Source organism: Ostrinia nubilalis, chromosome 11 (genome assembly GCF_963855985.1).
Source record: "Ostrinia nubilalis chromosome 11, ilOstNubi1.1, whole genome shotgun sequence".
NCBI lineage: Eukaryota > Metazoa > Arthropoda > Insecta > Lepidoptera > Crambidae > Ostrinia > Ostrinia nubilalis.
This window is the reverse complement of record NC_087098.1, coordinates 10,296,845-10,319,307: the sequence shown is the minus strand read 5'-3', so window position 1 is coordinate 10,319,307 and position 22,463 is coordinate 10,296,845. Positions and strand designations below refer to the sequence as shown.

Genomic DNA, 22,463 nt, shown 5'->3' with positions numbered 1-22,463 from the left:
GCTGTTTCACTTCTCACGACATTTCGGAAAGTACGGACGAAGGCACATGAGAGTACATTGGCATCTGACGTAGTTGTTTTAAAACCAATAAAAATAATTTTAATGTTTTCCACAACCATTTAAAAGTTACAATTAAAATTAAAACTAAGTAAATACAGGAAACAAAGATAGATATTATATTGCAACAGATATTTGATACTAGGATATAAAAATCCTGTTTAGATACCAATTAATGTGGTTTTTATTACCGTTAGAAGCACAACAGACTTTACATTTTAGTCGTAAAAAGCACCTACAACGACTTTATTCTAACACAGTGGTAAAACATAAACTTGTTAATCGTATAATAATATGCTGTCGATATGACTAACATACACATGAAAATACATTTAGCTATCAAAAATCTATAGGCTTAAAATTCATAGAACATCAAGCGCTAACAATAAAATCTGGTGGCGACAAATTCCCACCCATCAGACAAAATTTTTTTGAATCAAAAAATTCAAAAATAGCCTTATAATTGGCACAAAAGCTGGTGTATCGCAGAAAAGAACGTTCGGACAGAGAGCTCTTTATCTTTTTAGAGATTAATATTTTTCTGTGTGTTGTTTTTTATTCGCAGTTCGGCTCTGGGGTCGCTTATTTTTTATCTGTTTCATAGTTTCGACGGGAACCCAGACTAAAGAACGCGTGGAGTCGTTTATCATGAATATTGTGGTTTCAGACAGATATACCTACTAGAAATATGTAGCTGGCTTTTGGGATATGCCAGCGAAAAAATGGTTGTTTCACATTTTTTCATGAAGTAAATAATGATAGATTAATATTAAAGCGCTGCGCATATATCTTTTGCTTTGTTTCTACAAAATAACTTTTTTGGCATCTATCCACTGGGTGAGGCTGGGTGAGACTTATAGAGGTAACATCATAGTGTGGAGAATGGAGATAGTATTTACATACTAAAATAGCGAATATAAAAAATTCTCAAGACGAAAAACTCTACGAAACCACTGTCCTTTTTTGTCCTAAAGCGCGTCTTTTTTTAAACTTATGAACAACGCTTATAGTGATAATGTTTGCTACCTGAGCGTGGGTGCCTCGAAACACCGCCGGTGAATTATTGCGAGCCAACCCCTGTCACATATGCACCTTATAAAATTCCTAAAAAGTCTACAAGAAAAGGACAACTTGTTGACACGCCAATAAAAAGGAAAGAGACAGAACAGCGGAGTAGAAAAAACCGTTCTTAATTGCCTCGATTAGATTTCAAGGATATTAATTTAGTGATTCACGCATTCTGTCAAGGTTCATATATTTTGATTTTGTACGGTGCAAGCCTTATAAAATATGGAATTTCGTATGAATAGTGTGTTTATCCTTCGCAGGTTTTTGTCATTGTGCATTATTTGACATAACATTATTGGTGGCCATGACTGTCAACACAGAAGCTGAAAAAGTTAAGACGGAAATATTTGATTTTTGTGTGCTTCGACTTCCTTGAGGAAGCTTATTTTTTAACGTGTGAGAACCCCGCACAGTTTTTATATGGATTTATAAAAGTTATTATAGCTTCAAATGAAATATTGGAATTTGGGCTTTGAAATGCGTTGATAACGAGCGAAAAATAGGACTAAAGCCAATTCGCGGCTACCCAATTTAGAAATTTTCGGCAAAAAATGTCCGCACTATCCTAGTTTAGGTTATAAATATTAACATATAGTATATAGCACCTCAAATGTAATTTCTATGCTAACAAGGATCCTCGTGTTATCGTGTTTGTATCGCTATCGTAGCGGAAACACACGGGGTGAATATTTTACCAGTAACATTTTATGCGTACGCGGTAAACTCATGAATCTCGGAATGTTTTACTGTGTCTGCAACATTTTTTGTCGCTTTGTCGAGTTGATGAGAGACACTCAAAACGCCATTTTAAACGTCTAACAAGCCACTTGAGTCGTGAGATGGAATGGCAGAGGATAAATGACGTTAATCGGCATAATATTAATATAATAACTGTCAAGGTAAAATGGGTGCAGAATAGACCGTCTCTGTTGTTATGCTTTATAAGTACAGAGAAGAGAAAAAGTTTTATTATGCAAATATACTTTTATTTACACACAATATAACTTTCAGTTTCGTTCAAAGCTCTATTCATGACAAAAGACGATTATTTTATAACCACCATAAAACCCTTTAAAGCAAGGTCATGCTTTGTTCTAAATAGAAAGTAGCAGACTGTATTGCTTTAGTTTAAATTGTTCACAGAATAACAGTATTGACAGGTGAATAATAATCCCAAACTTATTACTGAACAATGCCGACAAAGGCTGGCGCCCAATGTCCATCTGATCAGGTACATGCCCTTTAATTTTTTTGAACTGTTCCTTTTTGTGAAAAAATAAGACAAATAAAAGATGAAAGAAAACCATTTGTCACCAAGATTTATCTGTTGAAACGTCGGCAACGACTTTCTTAATTTACGAAATGGCTTAAAAATCAATAGATCTTGATTGATAAGATGGCATTATTTTTTTAAGACGGATTTTTTTTGCCAAATTACTGTAAAACATTTTCAAATCTATAGTATCGGATATGAAAGATTTTTTTTTACATTCCTAGTCTGCCAACACTTTTAAAATGTCTTGAATTTAAATAAATCTCAGGTTTTCTTTATTTCCAATACTGACTTATGCAGTCCTTATCTTCAATAACATAACTCGTTCCTTTTATCTTATCCCAATAGGATATTCTTCCGATAAACACTGAAAGTATGTTCACCACGGTATGGCATCGCGTTTTCTTATAAACAGCTTCAATAAATAGATGCTTCTATCTTTTGTGCGTTGGTTCTATTATTACTAGGTACATAAATTTCAATTTTAATGCAATTGTGTACCCAAAAAGGAATTTTAAAAATGTACTATAGATAGAAAATTGTAATGAAATTTGGGGAGCAGCATAGTGAGATTATGATCAGCTGATTAGCATATAATCACGATCATTTCCTAAAATAGCTACACCAAATTTGACATAACAATGAATATCTTGTTGTATTTTAATACTACAAATTTGACCATATTAAGTTCAAAACTAATAACAATTTATCAAACATGACGTTAGAATACAAATCTTATTTATGTTGGTCGTCTAGCCAAATTTATTCAGAAAAGGTTACTCTTCACACATTTTTAAATTGGACGATACCCATGTTTCAAACCCAAATAAGCTGGTTTTATTGTTCTAACTACGTGACAGGTTAGCACTCAGGCCAGTTTCCTTTCATGCAGATTGGGAGTGACTTATAGCCGTTCTCCAAATCGATTATCGGGATCAATTTATGTCCGATTACTGAAAATATATCATCGGACTTCTCGAAGTCATCAAAATCGATGCGTGGGTACGAATATGCCCCTACGGCGGGTATCTGCGAAAACGATTGATCATTATTCATTTTGTGAACTGACAGATTGTGATGTGAAACACTTCGATGTAATAACTTTAACACGCTCCGGCGTCTCCTTGATAGATGTTTCGTGAAATAACAAAATGTTAACATGCGCCTCGTGAGGATGTGCCAGTAATGGCGTCATTGAGGACACATATCACATTTATGACTTTTGTTTGACAGTAATTAATTGCCGCCGTAGTCTTTGTCAAGGCAAAGTTCTTTGACTCGTGACCTCATCTCTCGTTTCTCAATCCTCTGTGTAAAATCTATTATCTAGCCTTGAGATTTTACTGATATGAAATTATAAATGTCAGTAACAGATTTAAAGAAACTTGGTTGGTCGAACCGTTAATGTTTTACCAGAATTCTGGTTTATTATCAGCAAAAGTCACTGTTAATTTATCTCACTGAGCAGCGACGCGTCAAAGTGACAAAAGAAAGCCAGAGACGCCGGTAAGGCATCTGTCTTTTCATAGTCAACTTAACTAAAAGGATTAAAATGATATCTTCCGTCGTCTGACAGCCAGTGTGGTCCGCCATGCGTTAACAGAACTCTTTTGTTAAAGTATTTAAGAATTTTGTTACCTTAATCTCTTAATGCCTTTATGCGATAGTTGCTTTTTAATTTTAGCATTCGAATGGAAGGGTTACTTTGGAAGCATTAATCCAACCTTCCTGTGCGTAAGAGTGTTAGTGTACCTTTTGTTATTGTGTAGTTTCTTTTCATCTTGTGGTAAATTCGTTCTATTTTTTTGTAAATCTAATTCTTATAAAGGCCTTATAAGCTTGGCTGGGATTTTCTTGAGAATCCTATTAAGTTTTGTTTTCGTTTGCGGCAAAATATCTATATATATAAAAGAAAGTCGTGTTAGTTACTCCACTTATAACTCAAGAACTGCTGAACCTATTTAGCTGAAAATTGTCAGGGAGGTAGTTTAGAGCCAGGAGAAGGACATAGGATACTTTTTATCCCGTTCGAAATAAAAAAAAAGTCTGCTTATTTATTGCCATTAAGGCGGAACAAAGTTCGCCGGGTCAGCTAGTAGAGAAATATTTATGAGTCATTCGTAGAAATGAATACGATGAATAATTATTGTTTTCAATCGGATTGCATACTATTATAATAGTTATAAGGCGATAAAAGAACTATTTTTATTAAACTTTCATTAATTTGAACTTCTATTAAATACAACATCACAGTTTTGATAAGCCTCAACCATTTTGTTATTATTTCTTAGTATTCAAATCACTTTAAGCTCGTAATTTTCTGGAAATGAAGCGTTCAATATTTATGAACTTACGATTAAACAATTTAAACTGCTAGTGAAAACTTTCGATGCCTATTTAAATAAACGAGTTAAGTTCACAGTCGATTAAGATTACCTACCTACTCCAGCACACACGGTTTCCAAACTTCCTTTCGGTAAGGTTTCTATAAATATCGGTTTCTGCAAAAACTGTTGATAAGGCTTGAGATCGATATCACGGCATGCGAAATATGCCACCTTGCATGGCTTCGCGCTACGGCATTTCCCACAGAGTTGTGACACGAAAAATATTGCGCGCCCACCAAGGTACGAAAACAACACACGAAAAAATAACGTAACATCACTCAATTATGTGATCGAGGAAAATAGGAAAGAAATTAAATACGTGGAAATCAAAGCCATACTTATTTATATTTTTAACGATTGACAGCCGCGTGAAACGAGGTGATTTCATTTATTTGTGTGTGCAAATACAAACACACGTTATGTAGAATTAACTTATTTAGAGACAAAATTGAAAGTAATTATTAAGTTTTAAAAAGTAATACATACTTAATTTCAAAACACTAAAAGCGAGGCACAATAGAACAATAAAATCCATACAACACTAAAATATAAAGTTTAATTACTTATTCGAAATAAAACCATTTCCAAAATATTTCACTATCACGAAAATCCAAATAAGAGTAAAATCATCCAAATCAAACATAAAACTAACCTAATCACAAAAGCCGTAATTACTCCACTAACGACTTAGCTATAACTAATAAACAAAGAGCGCAATACGACTTTAGGAAGCAGCTGATAGTTGCGTTAATTCAAAGTTTGCGGCGCGATACATACAGCCGATCGCTTTAAGCTCCGTAAAAAAATAATTTATTGTAATAAGTCGTCGTGAACATTCGCCACCGCTCGGCTCATCTCCCCCTGCCCCCTCCACTGATCGTAGACCCTACTCAACTGCAATGCCTCTACTCGCATTTAGTCGACTCGTAGCAGCGTCGAGGCACGGTCGCGCCACTCGACGCTCCAATCGCGCTTACGTTTCGGTGAAAACACGCTTATCACAAACACGAAACATAACAACACTCCGAGTAGTGACTATAGTAAAACCGAACATTACAAAACAAATCAAGTGCTACCTGAACGTTGAAAAGTTTATGAACTAATCGTGTGAAAATTTTGTTTACGTGAACCAAAACTCTGAATCGGACTGTGAAATTCGGATTATATCATCATGTGTGATACAACTACAAGGACTATGTGCTAAATTGAAGCCGAAATTGACTTTATAAATTGATGGATACTTCACATCCGGCAAGGGGACCCAACGTACAAACGTCGACGGAAAAAACATGACACTGAGCCTACCGTGTCTTGTTTTCTTTCTTCCTTGATATTTGATTTCCCCCATAATGGCTTTTCACAACACTTCTTCTAAGAAACGACCCTTCGGCCAAATCCTGTTTTGGTTTGTTATTGGACTTGACATCGCCAACCAGAGCTCGTTGCCGCTGAAATATGAGGCTCCAGATGATTGCCAGTGGTGGCTAAGGGGTCCAAACGACTCCCACGAAGTTTCCCTTACATGTAAACTTCGAACAATAAATAGTGAGTTTGACACTACCAATTTCAGTGTCATTCCTTCAGAACACACCACCTCGCTCAGAATAGAATGCAATGAAGAAATGATGTACAAAAGCTCATTAGACGACCGAAGTTTCGCACATTTAGTGAAACTGCGTGAACTTGTTTTGGATAACTGTAAAATTGGACGATGGCCGCCCGGCGTACTCTCCGGCCTGAGAGACCTCCGAAATTTAACGATCCGAACGAAAAACACGGAATGGGCTGCTATGAGCTTAGAGATAGCATCTGAGAGCTTTACGGCCGTTCGTCAACTGGAGAAGTTAGACCTCAGTTTTAACAACATTTGGTCGTTTCCGGAGAACTTGTTTTGCCCCCTGACTAATTTAGTGTACTTGAATGTGTCTTCAAACCGACTTCAAGATGTGAGTGATTTGGGATTCCGGGAGAGAGCTATGCATCAAGCTCTAATTAGTGAACAAGATGGATCTGCTCCCACAGCTGCATCTTTGCCACACGCTACGTGCTCTCTAGATATAGAAGTGCTAGATGCGTCAGATAATCACTTTGTGTTGATGCCAGATAATGGATTTATGGCACTCAGAAGGCTAAAAGAGCTACACATTCACGACAACGAAATTTCTATGGTGGCTGATAAAGCTCTATCCGGCCTAAAACAGTTGCAAATTATCGACCTATCGAACAACAAAATCGTCGCATTACCACAAGACCTGTTCAAAGATTGCCGGCCAGTCATCAAGGAAATATATCTGCAAAACAACTCAATAAGTGTGCTCTCATCCAGTCTATTTGCTAATTTAGATCAACTGTTAGCATTGGACTTATCCAACAACCATTTGACAAGTACTTGGATAAATGAAAATACTTTCACCGGTCTTATAAGAATGGTGCTTTTGAACTTATCAAACAACAGATTGACGAAACTTGACCCAAAAATTTTCAAGGATTTGTACACGTTACAAATATTGAATGTTCAACATAATATGGTGGAGAGCATCGCAGCTGATACTTTTGCACCTATGAATAACTTGCACACGCTTATTTTATCATACAACAAGATATCTCATATTGATGCATACGCCTTGAACGGATTATATGTTTTGTCATTATTGTCCATTGATAATAATCACCTGGAAGAACTACATCCCGAAGCATTCAGAAACACATCGTCACTGCAAGATTTAAATTTGAATGGAAACCGTTTAAAGAAAGTGCCTATAGCTCTACGAAATAATAATATGCGACTCTTGAGAACACTTGATCTCGGCGAAAATCAGATAACATCGCTGGAAGAGCCGGGTTTCGTTGGTTTGCATAGCGTTTACGGCTTACGACTCATTGGGAATAAAATTGAAAACATAAGCAAAGATGTGTTTTCTGATCTACCATCACTACAAATTTTGAATTTGGCTCGAAATAGACTGAGGCACGTCGACATGAGTGCCTTTGAAACATTAACTAATTTACAAGCCATTAGGCTGGATGCTAACCAACTCACAGACATCCAAGGCTTATTTGTAAATATTCCCTCTTTGTTGTGGTTGAACGTGTCAGATAACCAAATAGAATGGTTTGATTATGCTGTTATTCCCCCGGGACTTCAATGGCTGGACCTTCACAGTAACAACATCAAAGAACTACGAAATAACTATCGCATGGATAAAGAACTACGTCTACAAACGTTAGATGCGAGCTTCAATAAGATGACAAGAATATACACTTATTCAATCCCGAGCAGCGTAGAGTTACTGTTCCTGAATGATAATCAAATTACGCAAGTTGAAGCTCAAACTTTTGTTGGAAAAACCAATTTAACGAGAGTCGATTTGTATGCAAATCAGATAACTAGTATGGATCTCAATGCGCTTCGTCTAACTCCAGTCGATCCGGGGCGGCCCCTACCCGAATTTTATATTGGAGGGAATCCGTTTCAGTGTGATTGTACTATGGAATGGTTACAGCGAATCAACAAACTCGACCATCTAAGGCAACACCCTCGAGTAATGGACTTGGAGAGTATTTACTGCAAGCTGTTGTATAACAGAGAAAGGACTTATATTCCGCTCATCGAGGCGGAATCATCGCAGTTTTTGTGTACATACAAAACCCACTGTTTTACTTTGTGCCATTGTTGTGATTTTGACGCTTGTGATTGTGAAATGACGTGTCCGTCGAACTGTACGTGCTATCACGACCAACCGTGGTCGGCTAATATTGTGGACTGTTCCGCGGCTGGGTATTCCGAAATACCGAACAACATACCTATGGACGCTACTGAACTATATTTAGACGGTAACAATTTTGGTGGTTTAACAAGTCACGCTTTTATTGGACGTAAAAATCTAAAAATATTGTATGCGAATAACTCTAATATAGACGCTCTCTATAATAATACATTTAGTGGACTAAAACGCTTAACGATCTTGCATTTAGAGAAAAATAATATAAAAGAGTTGCTAGGTTTCGAGTTGTCGCCTCTGGAGAATTTACGCGAGTTACATCTACAAGACAATAAAATACATTACATCGATAATCGAACCTTCATGGAGCTGAGGCATTTAGAGGTGCTGCGCTTGGAAGGAAATAACATTTACGGCTTCGCAGTGTGGCAATTCACGATGAATCCATATTTGGTTGAGATAAGCCTTTCGCGCAATCCTTGGTCGTGCGACTGTCAGTATATGCATAAATTCCGAAATTGGTTTAAAAATAACCTCGGCAAAGTGGAAGATTCCGATAAGATCACTTGTGTATTCGATAATGTGACAAACGCAGTAGGACCGCATATGGCCGACTTCAATTCGTCAGTTTGCACGAGGCATGTCGGTGGAAGTTCTTCGATAATCGAAAATCAAGTCATAAACGATTACCTTCCACTGTTATTGATATCGTTATGCGTGTTCGTTTTGAGCTCTGTATTAATTTGTGGAGTATTTTATTGGCGCCGCGAACTCCGAGTATGGATTTACTATCATTGTGGCTTCAGAATGTGTTACAAAAGCACAGCCTTCGATGACGAGGCCGACAAAGATCGTCTATTTGATGCCTACATAAGCTACAGTGTTAAAGACGAGGCGTTTGTCGCTCAGATGCTAGCGCCGGGTCTAGAATCGACCGACCCCAGTTTCCGTCTCTGCCTACATTACCGCGATTTTAACGCCTCGGCGTACGTCGCGGATACCATAATCGAGGCGGTGGAGTCATCAAAGAGGACCATAATAGTCCTATCTAAAAATTTCATCAACAACGAATGGTGTCGTTTCGAATTCAAGACGGCACTGCACGAGGTATTAAAAGAGAGACGAAGAAGACTGATAATAATATTGCTCGGTGAATTGCCGAATAGAGATATCGATCCGGAGCTGCGTTTGTGTTTGAAGGCTAACACGTGTATAGAGTGGGGGGATAGGCAGTTCTGGCAAAAACTGAGGTTCGCGATGCCGGACTTGAGGAAGTGTCAATACCACCGTTCGACAGTGAATATTTACGCTTCGGTGTCTCCGGTGGGGGCCGGGCGGGCGCCGGCGCCGCCCCCTCCGCCGCCGCCGGGCAAGCTCCCCCCTCTGCTGGGCGACGGGCTGGCGCTGCCGGCCGGCGTCCACGCACGCGATGCGCACTCCCACCGCATGCCGCCGCACGCGCAGCTTTGGGCGTAGCGTATGCTCCAACGCAGGTAACCGACACAGTCCATACTTGCAACGCTTAAGCGTATTAGTCCAACAAAGTGATATATTCTTTAAGTTGTTCCATATTTATTGTATCTGTAGGTTTTTTGTCGCATTCAAAAACTGCATTTATTTGTATATTATTAGAACGCTAGTTTTTGTTTTAGTTGTTAATGATTTCCTAATTTCTGCGATAGTATTTATAGGGAAAACATGCAATTGTAAATAATAAGACATTTTATGTACATACATCACACTAGGTCCGTACCAATACATTTATTTTTGTTCTGCTTAATTTATTATAATGCCAAAGTTAAAACTATGTACAGATTATAATGTTAAGAAGCATTGTTATAAAAGGATATTATTGTCATGAAAAAGAGACTGTAAATAATTTTAATTTTGTACATAATATTGTGTAAATACTAAACGATATAATTATCAAAAAGAACATGAAATACAAAAATTTACAAAATTTTATTTGTTTTTGTTTCATTTTATTTCCTTTTATTTTTGTGATCTATTTTATTTTATGAAGTTAGCCTCCAGTAGAATTACACAAAGTTCATTATTCTAGTCATAAAACATTCAGCGTAATTTTTTGCATGAACTGTCTTGAAGGAGGAATATGCCAAAAGTTTTTATTTTACTTTAAAAGTTCGCATGAAAACAGCTTCTTAGAGAACATGGAATAATTTATGTTGCCGATGCTGTACACTTACGTTGTACCATTTCCTTGTAGCTTTTGTCTTAAAGAGAAGTATACATAACAAGTAGGTCCTTACAATGGATCTTAACTTAGAATTAAACGGAAATTAATTTTATAGAATATCATAGATTTACACAAAGACCGACATCTACAAAATACTTTTTACACCACACACAGGATAACTAAGTAAAACTTCAATGCCTAGTCTGAACTTAAAACAAAAATATTTATGTTTGCTAAAAGCTACTATCAATAAATAATCCAAGTCTAACGACTCGTTAGAATAAGCAAAATAATAAGTAGGTAAAAGCAGCAACTTTGAGACTATCTGATTTATTATGAAGGAGAGTATTATTTATTTAAATCTAGCCCAACGCATTAATAGTTACGACAAAAACCATTCATATTTAGGACAGAAACAAACATCTTTAATTTGGGCCAACTTACGTCTACATAAATCATCGGATAATATACCTTTATCTCCCTAAAGTTATTTGGCTCCCACAGGAACTGTTGTCTTCTATTTATAGCAACTAAAGAAACTGGGTCGCCTTCAAGATAAAAATAAACTACGTCAAAACATCATGCCAAACAATAAAACTACTAGAGAATTGCACTTCGGTAACTGGACAGACTTCCTGATACTCCGGATTTTGTTTCAATGCAATAGTACACTGTAAAACAATGGATTTTTGTAAACTATAGATTACTTTTAATTCTTACTTTAACGAGATACATGTTTTTAGCTAATTCTAGCCATAATTTTAGACAAATAAATTACTCGCTATAGTTACTACTAACAAACACGTCTTACAAGGCAACGCAAAATACACTACTAAGGCTGAGTTGCACCATCTTAAATTAACTGTGATAAACGTCAAAAATCTGTCAAACTCTATACAAAAAAACCGGGTTATTGTTATAGTTACTGTTAAAGTAATTTGGTGCAACTCAGCCTAAGAAGAAACTACTAAAAGTATTTTCGTCCTGTATGGTTATTACTTATTATTCATAAAATAGTGCGCTACAAATAAGTCTTAAAAAGTCAATATAGAGACATTTTCGACAAGTTTTTAATATTAACGAGTTCTCTTTTCAAAGCTAGTTTAGTTAAAGTAAGTTTTCAGAAACCCCCTTGTCCAGAATTTTGCTAAATTTTAATGCCAAGAGCCAGTGCACGTAACATACTCGTATTCTAATATACAAGCAGCAAATAAAATTATTAGTATTTTATTACTCAAAGTGAAATGATTGCTTCGGGACTCGTAAAGCTTTAGATCAGTTTTTAACGTCAATAGTTCCAACTCAGACGATAAAAGAAGACGAAATGAACTACGAGTACTATTTAGTAATTTATTTTTAATCTAGTAACAAACTTTATTTCCAACATTTCAAAAACACGAATTTCAAATACAGAAGCAAGTTATTTTGATTTACGTGTACATTCATGAAAAAGTATATTTCTGCAATAATATTGCTTGGTCAGGAGATCAAAAGATTTGAATTTCAAAATTTAAAGTAAATAACCATTTACAATTTTCAGTAATCCTGGCAAACTTTAGCTCAAAATTTAAAGTAAATAATCATTTAGAATTTGAACTAAAAGCAAATCTTATTTCTGTCAAACTTTAGCTCACATAATAAGCTTTTATGAATGCGAAACGTTGAAATTGAATAAAGACATTTACATAGACAGAGGCATACTACTGAATGGAGATTTGATTGAGAGACCTAGAAACAAACTTATGGCCTCTACTTACTCATCACGCGGGAGGCTAATCAACGTCTCATCCACAAAAGGAGCAGCCTGTATAAGGAACGATAGTGTCGTTATTCTAAGTGACGACAGACAGGGTAAGTTTCCTTCGACACATCGTCGCCTGAGTGGCAATTACCCCTCTAATGTTATTAGTTACGCACTTAGACTATATGACCTCATTCTCAACTAAAATAATTATGTTAATCGATACTGTACTATGTTATCAAGGCGTGTAACCGGATTATCTGTTATCAATAACTCGATGTAAATAGATCAAAGGCTGTATTTCAGATAGATGAAGGCCTTCGTGGAGGAAAGACTAATGGGTTGCCATATTTTATGATTTCTTGTGGCACGGCTGATAAAGTTATGTAAGGACGGGGATATAGACTTAAATAGCAGCCTGAATTAGGATTTCTACGGTATACGTAAAAATGATATAGGTAGCTAATTATGATGTAGTCTGCTTCAAAATTATAAAACCAAAAACCAGTAGGTAATGTATGACAATGTATTACAGGCAAAATTATATCCTATTATTCTAAATAACGTAAAACGAGATTGGAATTTAATATTAGTTTAATCTAAAGTGTCAACGAGTCCTCAACACTAGAGCCAAAATATTAGCAAAATACCGTACAATTCACACGGTTCGCAAAATATTCCCATACATTTTCGAAACTAAATAAAACTTACCGAACCCGGCCGATTCATCATACTATTCTCTTCCCATTACGGACACTTGCTAACGGATAAACTCTCATATTTTTGCGTTCCGTTCCACGATATTTTGCCGAGGTGTGGAACTCATGAAACATCTATTATCTCCTCGTGGACAAATCAAAATGAAATCAGCGACTGTTACTTTTGTAACGGCCTTAACGCGTATTTTCACTGGTATTTTGGTTTCGTTTTCAGTTTGTACCTTCATTGTGGGTTTGTCTATTATGACTTGTGGTCTTTTAATCGTCTAGGAGTAAAGATTGCAATTTTTCGGGAGAATCTTGGGTAAGGTTAAGGGAAAGTTCAAAGGCGTGTCGAAACAGTCTTGTAATTTGTACCTTGTAAGTTCTATTAATATTATAACTAAGTGGCTGGGGGGCTTAGATTCTGTAATAATTCCAATTCATCTTTCTTTTTAGAAGTTTATTCTAAACTTATGAATAATGGATGACTTTATTTGTAATAGATTACGAATGGAAGACATTCCAGTTATTTTTAAAATGAACTAGGGTATTTTCTAAAAAGTAAAACTTAGATTCTGTTTCAATTGAGTTACAAAAATAAATAAAAAGTACTCGAGAACAAAGAAACTGTCTCAGTCAATAAGCTTACAAATCCATCACATATATAATTCCAAATTTTTTACTAGATGGTACTTTGAAATCCTCGGTAATTTATTTAAATACTCCAAGATAAGTTTACTTGCTCGGATAACGCGGGTGACACAATAGAGCCATCTGTTAGAAAATGCCATATGGCTCGACAAAAGACGCATGCGCAATTTAATAGCATCTAGTTAAAAGCGGATCCTTTTGAATATTGTCAACTAATAGAAAAAATGCACATTGTCATTCGATAATCCTTTACGTTCTCGAAATGTCATCGGCACAGATCAGCTTACGCCTATCCAACAGTATTCGGTTTGCGTAACTCTATACAATACTTTTAATAGACCTCATTTGAGGAAATTCATTTTTAACCACCATAGAAATAAGGGCTAATATTGATCGCGGGATCAAGGTATGTCGACCACAGACCGCAAAGAAGGACAACCGAGGACAAAAGCAGCACAGATAATGTCCCATCCCCTAATCACATGCGCTGATGCTCTCGAAAAATATTTGGAAGTCTAATAGAACTGTATTCAAACCCATTTGTTTGTCCAATTTTCTATTTCGGGCAAACATTCGTTCTGTTTGCGTTTACAACTGGCCTAAGGTGCGTGCACATTGTGTCAACTAAATATAGTCCGATCGTTTGGAGTGCATATTCTGAACAAAAGCAACCGATGTAAGAAAGGAGTTGCAACATTGAAATTCCTAAATAATAATATTATTATCTAATCTACCCTTTCGTAACCATGTTAAATACCGTTAGCTAATTCACAAAAGTTATCTTTAATTCAACCTATTTCCCAAAATTAGGCGTTACAACATTTTTACAATATCGGCTATATTGTTAAAATGTCAAAAACTTCGTAAACGTTTGAAAGTTGCATTCTAAATTCGAAACAGTTCGTAGAATGTTGTTCGGAGCACGCTCAGTCGAAAAGATTAGTACTGTTAATTTAACTTTACAATTTTTGGAGTCGTTAATTCAATCTGGAAGAATTTGAACTGTCCGTGAGAATTTCGACGGCACTAAATAGCTCCGTGGAGGGACCGTCATTACGTGGGGTCATTTCGAGTAAACTCCTACTAACATTAGGTGATGTCACTTTACTGTCCTTCTTATAATAAATCTCGTGAGCTTGTCAGAGTACAGCAATTAAGTTTAACGTCAACACTAATGTTTTTCTAAGGATCATTCTCAGTAAAAATAGCCTAAATTAAATGACGTGTTTCTAAATGTGCGTCATATTGCTAGGCGGAAGAATCTCATAATGAGATGTTGACACATTTTGTTTATTGATTCTTCCTACACATTCTGTTAATTCAACTTTTACCGAGATCACAAAAGCTTTAATGGCTATTTAGTGACTGTTAAAATTACATTATTTAGCTTCTCATTTGACCTTCCAAATAATATTCCATTATTGTATTATTTCAACAATTCACGGGAACACTGACGTCTCCTGATATTCAATTTCAACCACACGCGCATTATCAAATTAGGATATGAACCGGAACGCCCCCAGAGTATGTACCTATAGTACGGGCCTTTATTTGCGTGCCGGTTCGGCTTATGAATAGCATATTAGGCCTGCCTCCAAACGCGAACACGGTTCCCATAGCCCGTAGACAGCGGTTTCCAGTGCCAAGTGCCAATAATTGACTATCAAATTTGATATATAGTCCTATCCAACGGTGATAGTTCCATGAGTTATGCCATCTCAAGTAATATGAGATTTGATTTTCTGAATATCAGCCCTAGCTTCTGACTGTAAAGTGAGATTTATTACTTTTAGCAAATATCCAATATCTGAAAAGATTTAATAACAAACGAAAGTGAATATCGATGTAGTCTCTATAGATTTCAATTCTGATTAGTCGATTTCAAGTTACAAATTATTTATTGGTAGTTAATGAGCTTTTAAATTACGAGCCGAACTTTCAAATCGTTATCAACATGTTTCGATTCGTAATCAAACTTTGTAATCGATATTGTTTGTAATAAACTACCCTTTTATTTGTTTTTGCGTAACACGTAACAAAGGTTGCGCTCATTAAATATGAAGGGTACCGTCATAATTTACAATGAGTCGGTACTACTTAAGCTTGGGGTTGTGAAATTTTAATCAAAGTTCGTGGCCCCAGTGTATTGGTACGGATACAGTTAAATGGGATCCGAGCCGTATTTCAACTAGTTATTTGCATTGGAAAACTTGTTTTGTTTTGATAACAGGAGTTGCGAGTGTTGACTGAAGTCGCCGGCGTGGAAATGCTACGGCATTTTCGTGTATGCCAGCGTCAGGCATTTCTTTGAAGGTCTCCGTTTAATGAACTGTAATATTCTTTTAAGGTAGTTTTACACTCGTGATTTTATTAGATTTGAACTTCTTCAAGCTTGAATTTATTTGACCAGCGAAGAAGTCTGGTATGACAGTCATCATTTATTAATGTTAAAACAAAGTATCAAAAACAAAGATGCCTCAATTAATAAACTTCCTCACACAGAACAGCTCATTAAAACTTCTAAACATATCCCGACTGCTACTAATGAAGTGGCCAAAATAAAATTACAAACATCCTTATTTTTCTGGAACGAGACAGATTCGCTCATTTTAATACAAACAGAAGTAATGAAAGGCCTAATCAATATCCCTGAAGCGGGACAACGGATCAACGACCTTATTCGAAGGGACCGAAATAGAAAAATAAACTCGTTTTCAGCCGCTGACATGTGCGGGATCATTAGGGCACCTACAAAATTAAAAAATGCCTCCGGCTGACAAAAGCTCATTAATTTTGGTTTGTCATACACTACTAATTTGTTAAATTTACTGCGCTCTACTAATGGTGTCGTATCCGGCAACATATCGCTGGATATAGGATTCTTTGACTGTTTTTTATTTGGTTCGGTAACCGCGAAAGTATTTATGGGCCAGTTAACACTGGTATCGTGGGGGTGCTCATCAAACTGGCGTTAGGTACTAAATTACGTCATAGGACAGATTCGATTAGTGTGGTCTTTATTTATAAATTAAAAGGGCCTATGATAAGCTTAAAGTTTAAATTAAATTAACACAAAACTGAATTACGATTAGGTATCGTTTCAACTGACTCTACTACGGAAAAATATCCTTCTCATATCAATGACAGTTAATAAAAATAGTGAAGGCTTATACTTCAATTTCATTTCATCAATCACTATTATATTATAATAATAATAGTATGTACAAGTAAATAAACTGAGCTACATCGCCTATAGTTTTTTCATCCAGTAACCTCAGCGCTTGTTTTCTGTTCATAACCCAAGTCACTTCAAGCTGCTCAACTAGACGACCATAAATTAACAGCTTGTAAAAGCACATTGAACAGCTCATTATCCACTGACAGATGTGTAGGAGATGTTAGCGATTCTCTAATAGCCATACATTTTTATCTTCAAGTAATAAATTAATTTAGTAATACCTAAAGCGCGGCGACATATAAAAAGCTTGTTTATGAATTATTTAACAGCTTGTTATCACGGATAGAAGACGAACAGTCCTTTAACTAACCGTTGAAATTGAAAGAAAGAAAAATAAATTATTATTGAAATTTCGGCGTCTTTCCCAGCAACTGGGGGTAAGCTTAAGCGTCCTTCAATCGTCAATTTTCTTCGATGTCTTCACACCATAACTTGTTTCCATCAATGGCTATCCGATCGATGAAATCGCCATTATAACACATAAATATTTATGTTAAATAACCATACCTATTAATTCATACTCATTATTGCCTGAAGACACTATTAATGCTACACGATAATGATTCTTTAACATTTTTCCATTTATGCAGTGTTAAGAATATTTACTGCCTCGCTCAGAAACGAGTTAGCACCTGGTATTTTACCACATCGAGTAGAATCTCTTGTATCCATAAATAAGTATAAAGAAATAGTTGTATTATTTGATGCCTCAGGTAAAATTTAATTATCATGTCGAAGAAACGGTATTCTAAGTACGTAACGCCTACAGTCATGTATAAATCAAACTTGACTATGTCAGGCCATATTTCAGAGGGTAACTTAAACAATAGTTTAAATAATGGTGTCGATGCTCAAGAATAATTATTTAGGATCGTTTTAAATAAATCAATGCATAAATTAGAGACTGCTATTAGGTTTGATTTAGATGGCAACTCATTTGTTAGAGACAAATTGTGTTTCAAACCGGTTGGGATAAGGAACGCGCCTTTTAAAATTTAATGTACAACTTGTTATTTAATTTGTTAATAAAATTTCACTTGTATAGAAATTAACACAACTTTCTTTTAAATTTTTATGCATTTATAAATTACCGAATGAAGAAGAAGTGATTGCATATTTATATCGTAAATGAGTAACAACAGTAATTTTAATTAAGGTTATGAATAATGTAGAAATTTAATCGAATAAAATATACCAGGACCTTTTATTTCCTTCATCAATTCATAACTTTTTTTTTCACAAAAATCTTTTTACAATATAATTGCACAAGATCGAATCGACTTTTGAAACATCGACTCCAATTCAACGAGTTATTGGCCACTAAGAAAAAATAAAACTTTTGTTTCAAAGACTCACAAAAAGAGTCGGCGTGTAGTCAAACTTTTTTATTTTTCCCAGTAAGGCGATGGTAATTAAGCGAGCTGGGTTCTGTTAGCCCCATAGCGGTGGCGCCTAAACGCAGCCAGTCCGACTTTAAGAAGGGAATGGGACCCGGAAAAGAAGCAACTTAAATTTTAACTAAAAGTCTGACTATTAGGGTAATGTTAAATCGTAGATTAATAATGGACAAATTTTATAAAGCTTATGTTTTGGCATAGACTGAAAATAAAGATGCTACGTCTAAAAATATACACTGCTGAGGGACATGAGGTTTTTTCAACTAATAAGACCCAAATTAAACGGCACCATTCAGAGCAAGACATTTATTACCTACATTGACAAGAGTGGACATTGAAAATAGACCATTTTCAGTTTCACATTCACATTATAAAGTACCATTGCAAATAAATTATATTTATTGAATATATAAAGTACCATTGACTGCCAGATCGACTTTATAGTCAAGATTTTTGATGACTCTATTTGAACCTGTCATTGGTCTGAATATTACAATTAACCAATCAGGGACTTGGACCTATACTTGAGATTCAGTCAAGTTCTGATTGCGTTTCGTAAATAGACCTAAGAATCGTTAGAACTATCTCACTAATGAAACACGTGAATACTACAGTAATAGGGATAGATCTCTCTTTACGACTGTTGTATCCGACCGTATAACTCATTTACTGGAGTTAATGATCTTTGTTTACTATTCGACCATTACACGACTAATTGGTATTATTCGCCGAGTGCAATATAAAGTGGAATGCGTTTAAACTTTTTTTGGGTAGTAGGTATTTTTTGTGTCCTTTTAGCCTAGCTTTATTGGTGTTGCAGCAAAGAAGTGCAGCCTGTAATAATACACATTAAAATACTCTTTTTTATGTCATTTGGGCTGCAACATTATAGGTAACTAGCGGCCACCCGCGACTTCGTACGCGTGGATCCCGTTTTACCCCCTTAGGGGTGGAGTTTCGTAAAGTCCTTTCTTAGCGGATGCCTACGTCATAACATCTACCTGCATGCCAAATTTCGGCTTGATCCGTCCAGTGGTTTGGGCTGTGCGTTGATAGATCATTATGTCAGTCAGTCACCTTTGAGTTATATAATATTTAGAAGATAGATAAGATGCCATTTTAGTCCAAATATCTGTCTTACTGTGACATCGATAACTGAAAATATCTTGTAATGTAAAAATAAATGACATACATTTTTACATTCAAAAAGTAGAAATATCAAAACCTATTTTAAGAAAGCTAGTACATCCCACGCTATGAGGAAAAACGAGATGAGCATTCTTTCAGGTAAAAAGGTCTTATATTTTCCGCAATAATGTCATCACTCATCAGGAAATGATCCTGCTAATGATGAACAGCAAGCATCGTGTTCTATTTTAACCTTAAAATATCAAATTAGATTTAAGGATTCCCTTTGTTATACCTACTTTATGTCGTCGTCATAAAAATTCTCTATTGTTTACTACCTCTCAATGTATACAAATCGTGTCTTCACTGAGCTATTAATAGTTTTTATTTTATAAGCTTATCCAGAGTCCAGACATAGCAGAACAAAACAAATTTTATGAGGTTCCATAATAAAATATAATGCAACTCGATCTTTTACAGCACGTTATAATACACAAAGGATACGTAATACTCGTAAATTGGTCAAATAATACATTGATTACACTCACTTCTGCTGATAAACTTTAAAATAACAACTCGCAATATAAAAAACTACTCTAATAGCAGTAATGAATGCCCATGCGCATCAATAAAAAGCGAAATTGCACGCCTGTTAAATTGAATTCTAAAATTATGCGTTATTAAAGTAAAAAGGCTATTGATAAAGCGAAAAACGAACAATCGTATTTTCCCGAACCACTGATGGGCGGACATTATCCAAAGAGCGTTTTGGTGCGAATAAAATTCACAGTGAAAATTTTAGGATAGCACAGGGACTTATCTTTATGTACATTTTTATGTATTTCAGCAAAATGTTATCGGACAACAGTTAACCGCTGCGTTTAATATACCGGCCATTTGCTCTTTATCGCCAAAGTACATAAAGCAATCACAAAGAATACCGAAAACATTACGGTTTCGGTTTGTATCACGCAAAAACTTTGATAATAAGACATTTCGTACATATTCCCGGATTTATTGCCACGTAATTTCGACGAAAGTTTAGGGTGGCGCGTAATCTTTGCAAAGAGGAATTTGTTATGTTGCTGCGATGACAAAACTTTCGCTCTAAACATTTTCGCGGAGCCGGGTAAACATTACGCGGTGAGTCGACGCGAAAAACTCGGTCAGATGTGAATTAGAACGTCACAGATATTAGCATACTTCATCTAAACGAATTGCGTTGCTTTTGTAAAAAATCGTTCAGACAATTTGTATAAATTACTTTCCTATGCTAATCTGCCCCGTGTTGCGAATATCCTTACAAAAAGAAATGTTGGCCCGTAGGCGTTTGAGATCCTCGAATTGCCTGCCTCAAATGATGCATGTTGTGGAAGCCGGATCTTGTAGGGAAAAACAAGATACTGCAAGCTATTACACGGGTTACATCGTAAATAATCGCTTTAGTCGGGTAAATAAATAAGTGTACAGTCTTGGCCCATGCGAGCTCGTATCTGATCCAAAAGCTAAGGATGTAGCGAAAACCTTGGAAGTGGTGTTTAAGAGGCGAGATAGGAGCTGCGTTATGTAGGGACGGCATAAGTTTAGCGGCGCGTTAAAAGATAATGAGTGCGGATACAGCTTATATAAGAAAGAAGACGTAGCGCACGCTCTTTGTAGGGACATTACTGTCTTATCTCGAGCAGACGGGAAACTAAATCTCAGTCGGCCTTTTTACGCACCTAGGAAGAGCGGGTAGATCCACAATTTATATTCCCGCTGAACGAAGTTTAAAACCGAAGATTTATCTTCTGTACCTTCGAAGGATATCGGCTGCGAGTTGTCAAAGGTCAAACACGTAGTAGATTAAGCACCTATTTGGGAGACAGTGTTTTGAAGGTTGAAACTACAACTGAATTGATTCCATCATTACTATTATTTCCATACTTTTAAGAAGTGTCGCTTCCAATGACATGATTAAATGCATTGGCACTGGGTAGTCATCCTTCTAGGTAATATTGAAATATTAAATGTGACATCAGTAAAACAAAAAAATCATAATCAATCAACGCGAGGCGGTGTCGTAAAACGTTTTCAATTACGATCTCTTTCTGTTCCTTCGATCGTGATGAGCCAACTTGTTTAATGAAAGATGGACACCCACAGCCGTCCGTACATGACTATAACCCAAAAATTTCTCAGTAGGCTCATTATGCAGTTCTATAGTTATTGGGCGAATGAAAGAGGTTACCTAGATAGAATGATAACGTTGTAATAACTCCAATAATTATGCTACTGTATGCCTTTAAAACGAAAAATGTGAACTAAATATTAACTAAATGCTGTATAATTTGTACCCATTTAAAAGTTATAACGGCTGAAGGAGCGTTGCGCTGTTAGATCCTTTAAACAACTTCGTGCAGCTTTCAGTATATAGGTAAACCGTATAGGGGCTGCTGTACAGCCTTTTCGTGCTACTTGGGGATGATAATGGAATTATCTTGAGTCTCATAGGTGCCTACTAGCTCTCTCTACCTTATGCCCACACAAAACATCTAACTCGTTAATGAAGATTTGCGTTGGCGGACAAGTAAATAAACTTAATCATTCCCATGATTGCCCCATCAATGGCTCAGAGATACATACGGCGAATAACAATTAGAAATGTCGTACTGACACGCATTATACTAATTGGATTTCGTGCTGAGAATCCCAAAGTTTTCACTTCATACTTAAGAGATGATCAATCATCGACCATCTTATTACTCGATAGCGTAACACAGCATACTCGTATATTCGAGCACTCGAATATTCAACATCATTTATTATTCATATCGCTGCGTAAGCTAGATTACTCATGAATTAGAAGTTACATAATTACACAGCACTCCCAAGACGATTGTAAACCACTACCATCCAGAGGA

At 36.1% G+C, this 22,463-nt stretch overlaps 1 protein-coding gene across 1 annotated transcript in view; it reads left to right on the top strand.

The window, feature by feature from the left end:
• The first annotated feature begins 5,720 nt into the window (after nt 1-5,720).
• LOC135076257 (toll-like receptor 6) overlaps nt 5,721-22,463 on the top strand; it is a 124,893-nt gene continuing 108,150 nt past the window's right edge. The window contains exon 1 of the mRNA XM_063970742.1: nt 5,721-10,000. Within this exon, the coding sequence (XP_063826812.1) occupies nt 6,135-9,983 (3,849 nt within the window). The 5' untranslated portion in view covers nt 5,721-6,134 and the 3' untranslated portion in view covers nt 9,984-10,000. The remainder of the gene's footprint in view (nt 10,001-22,463) is intronic.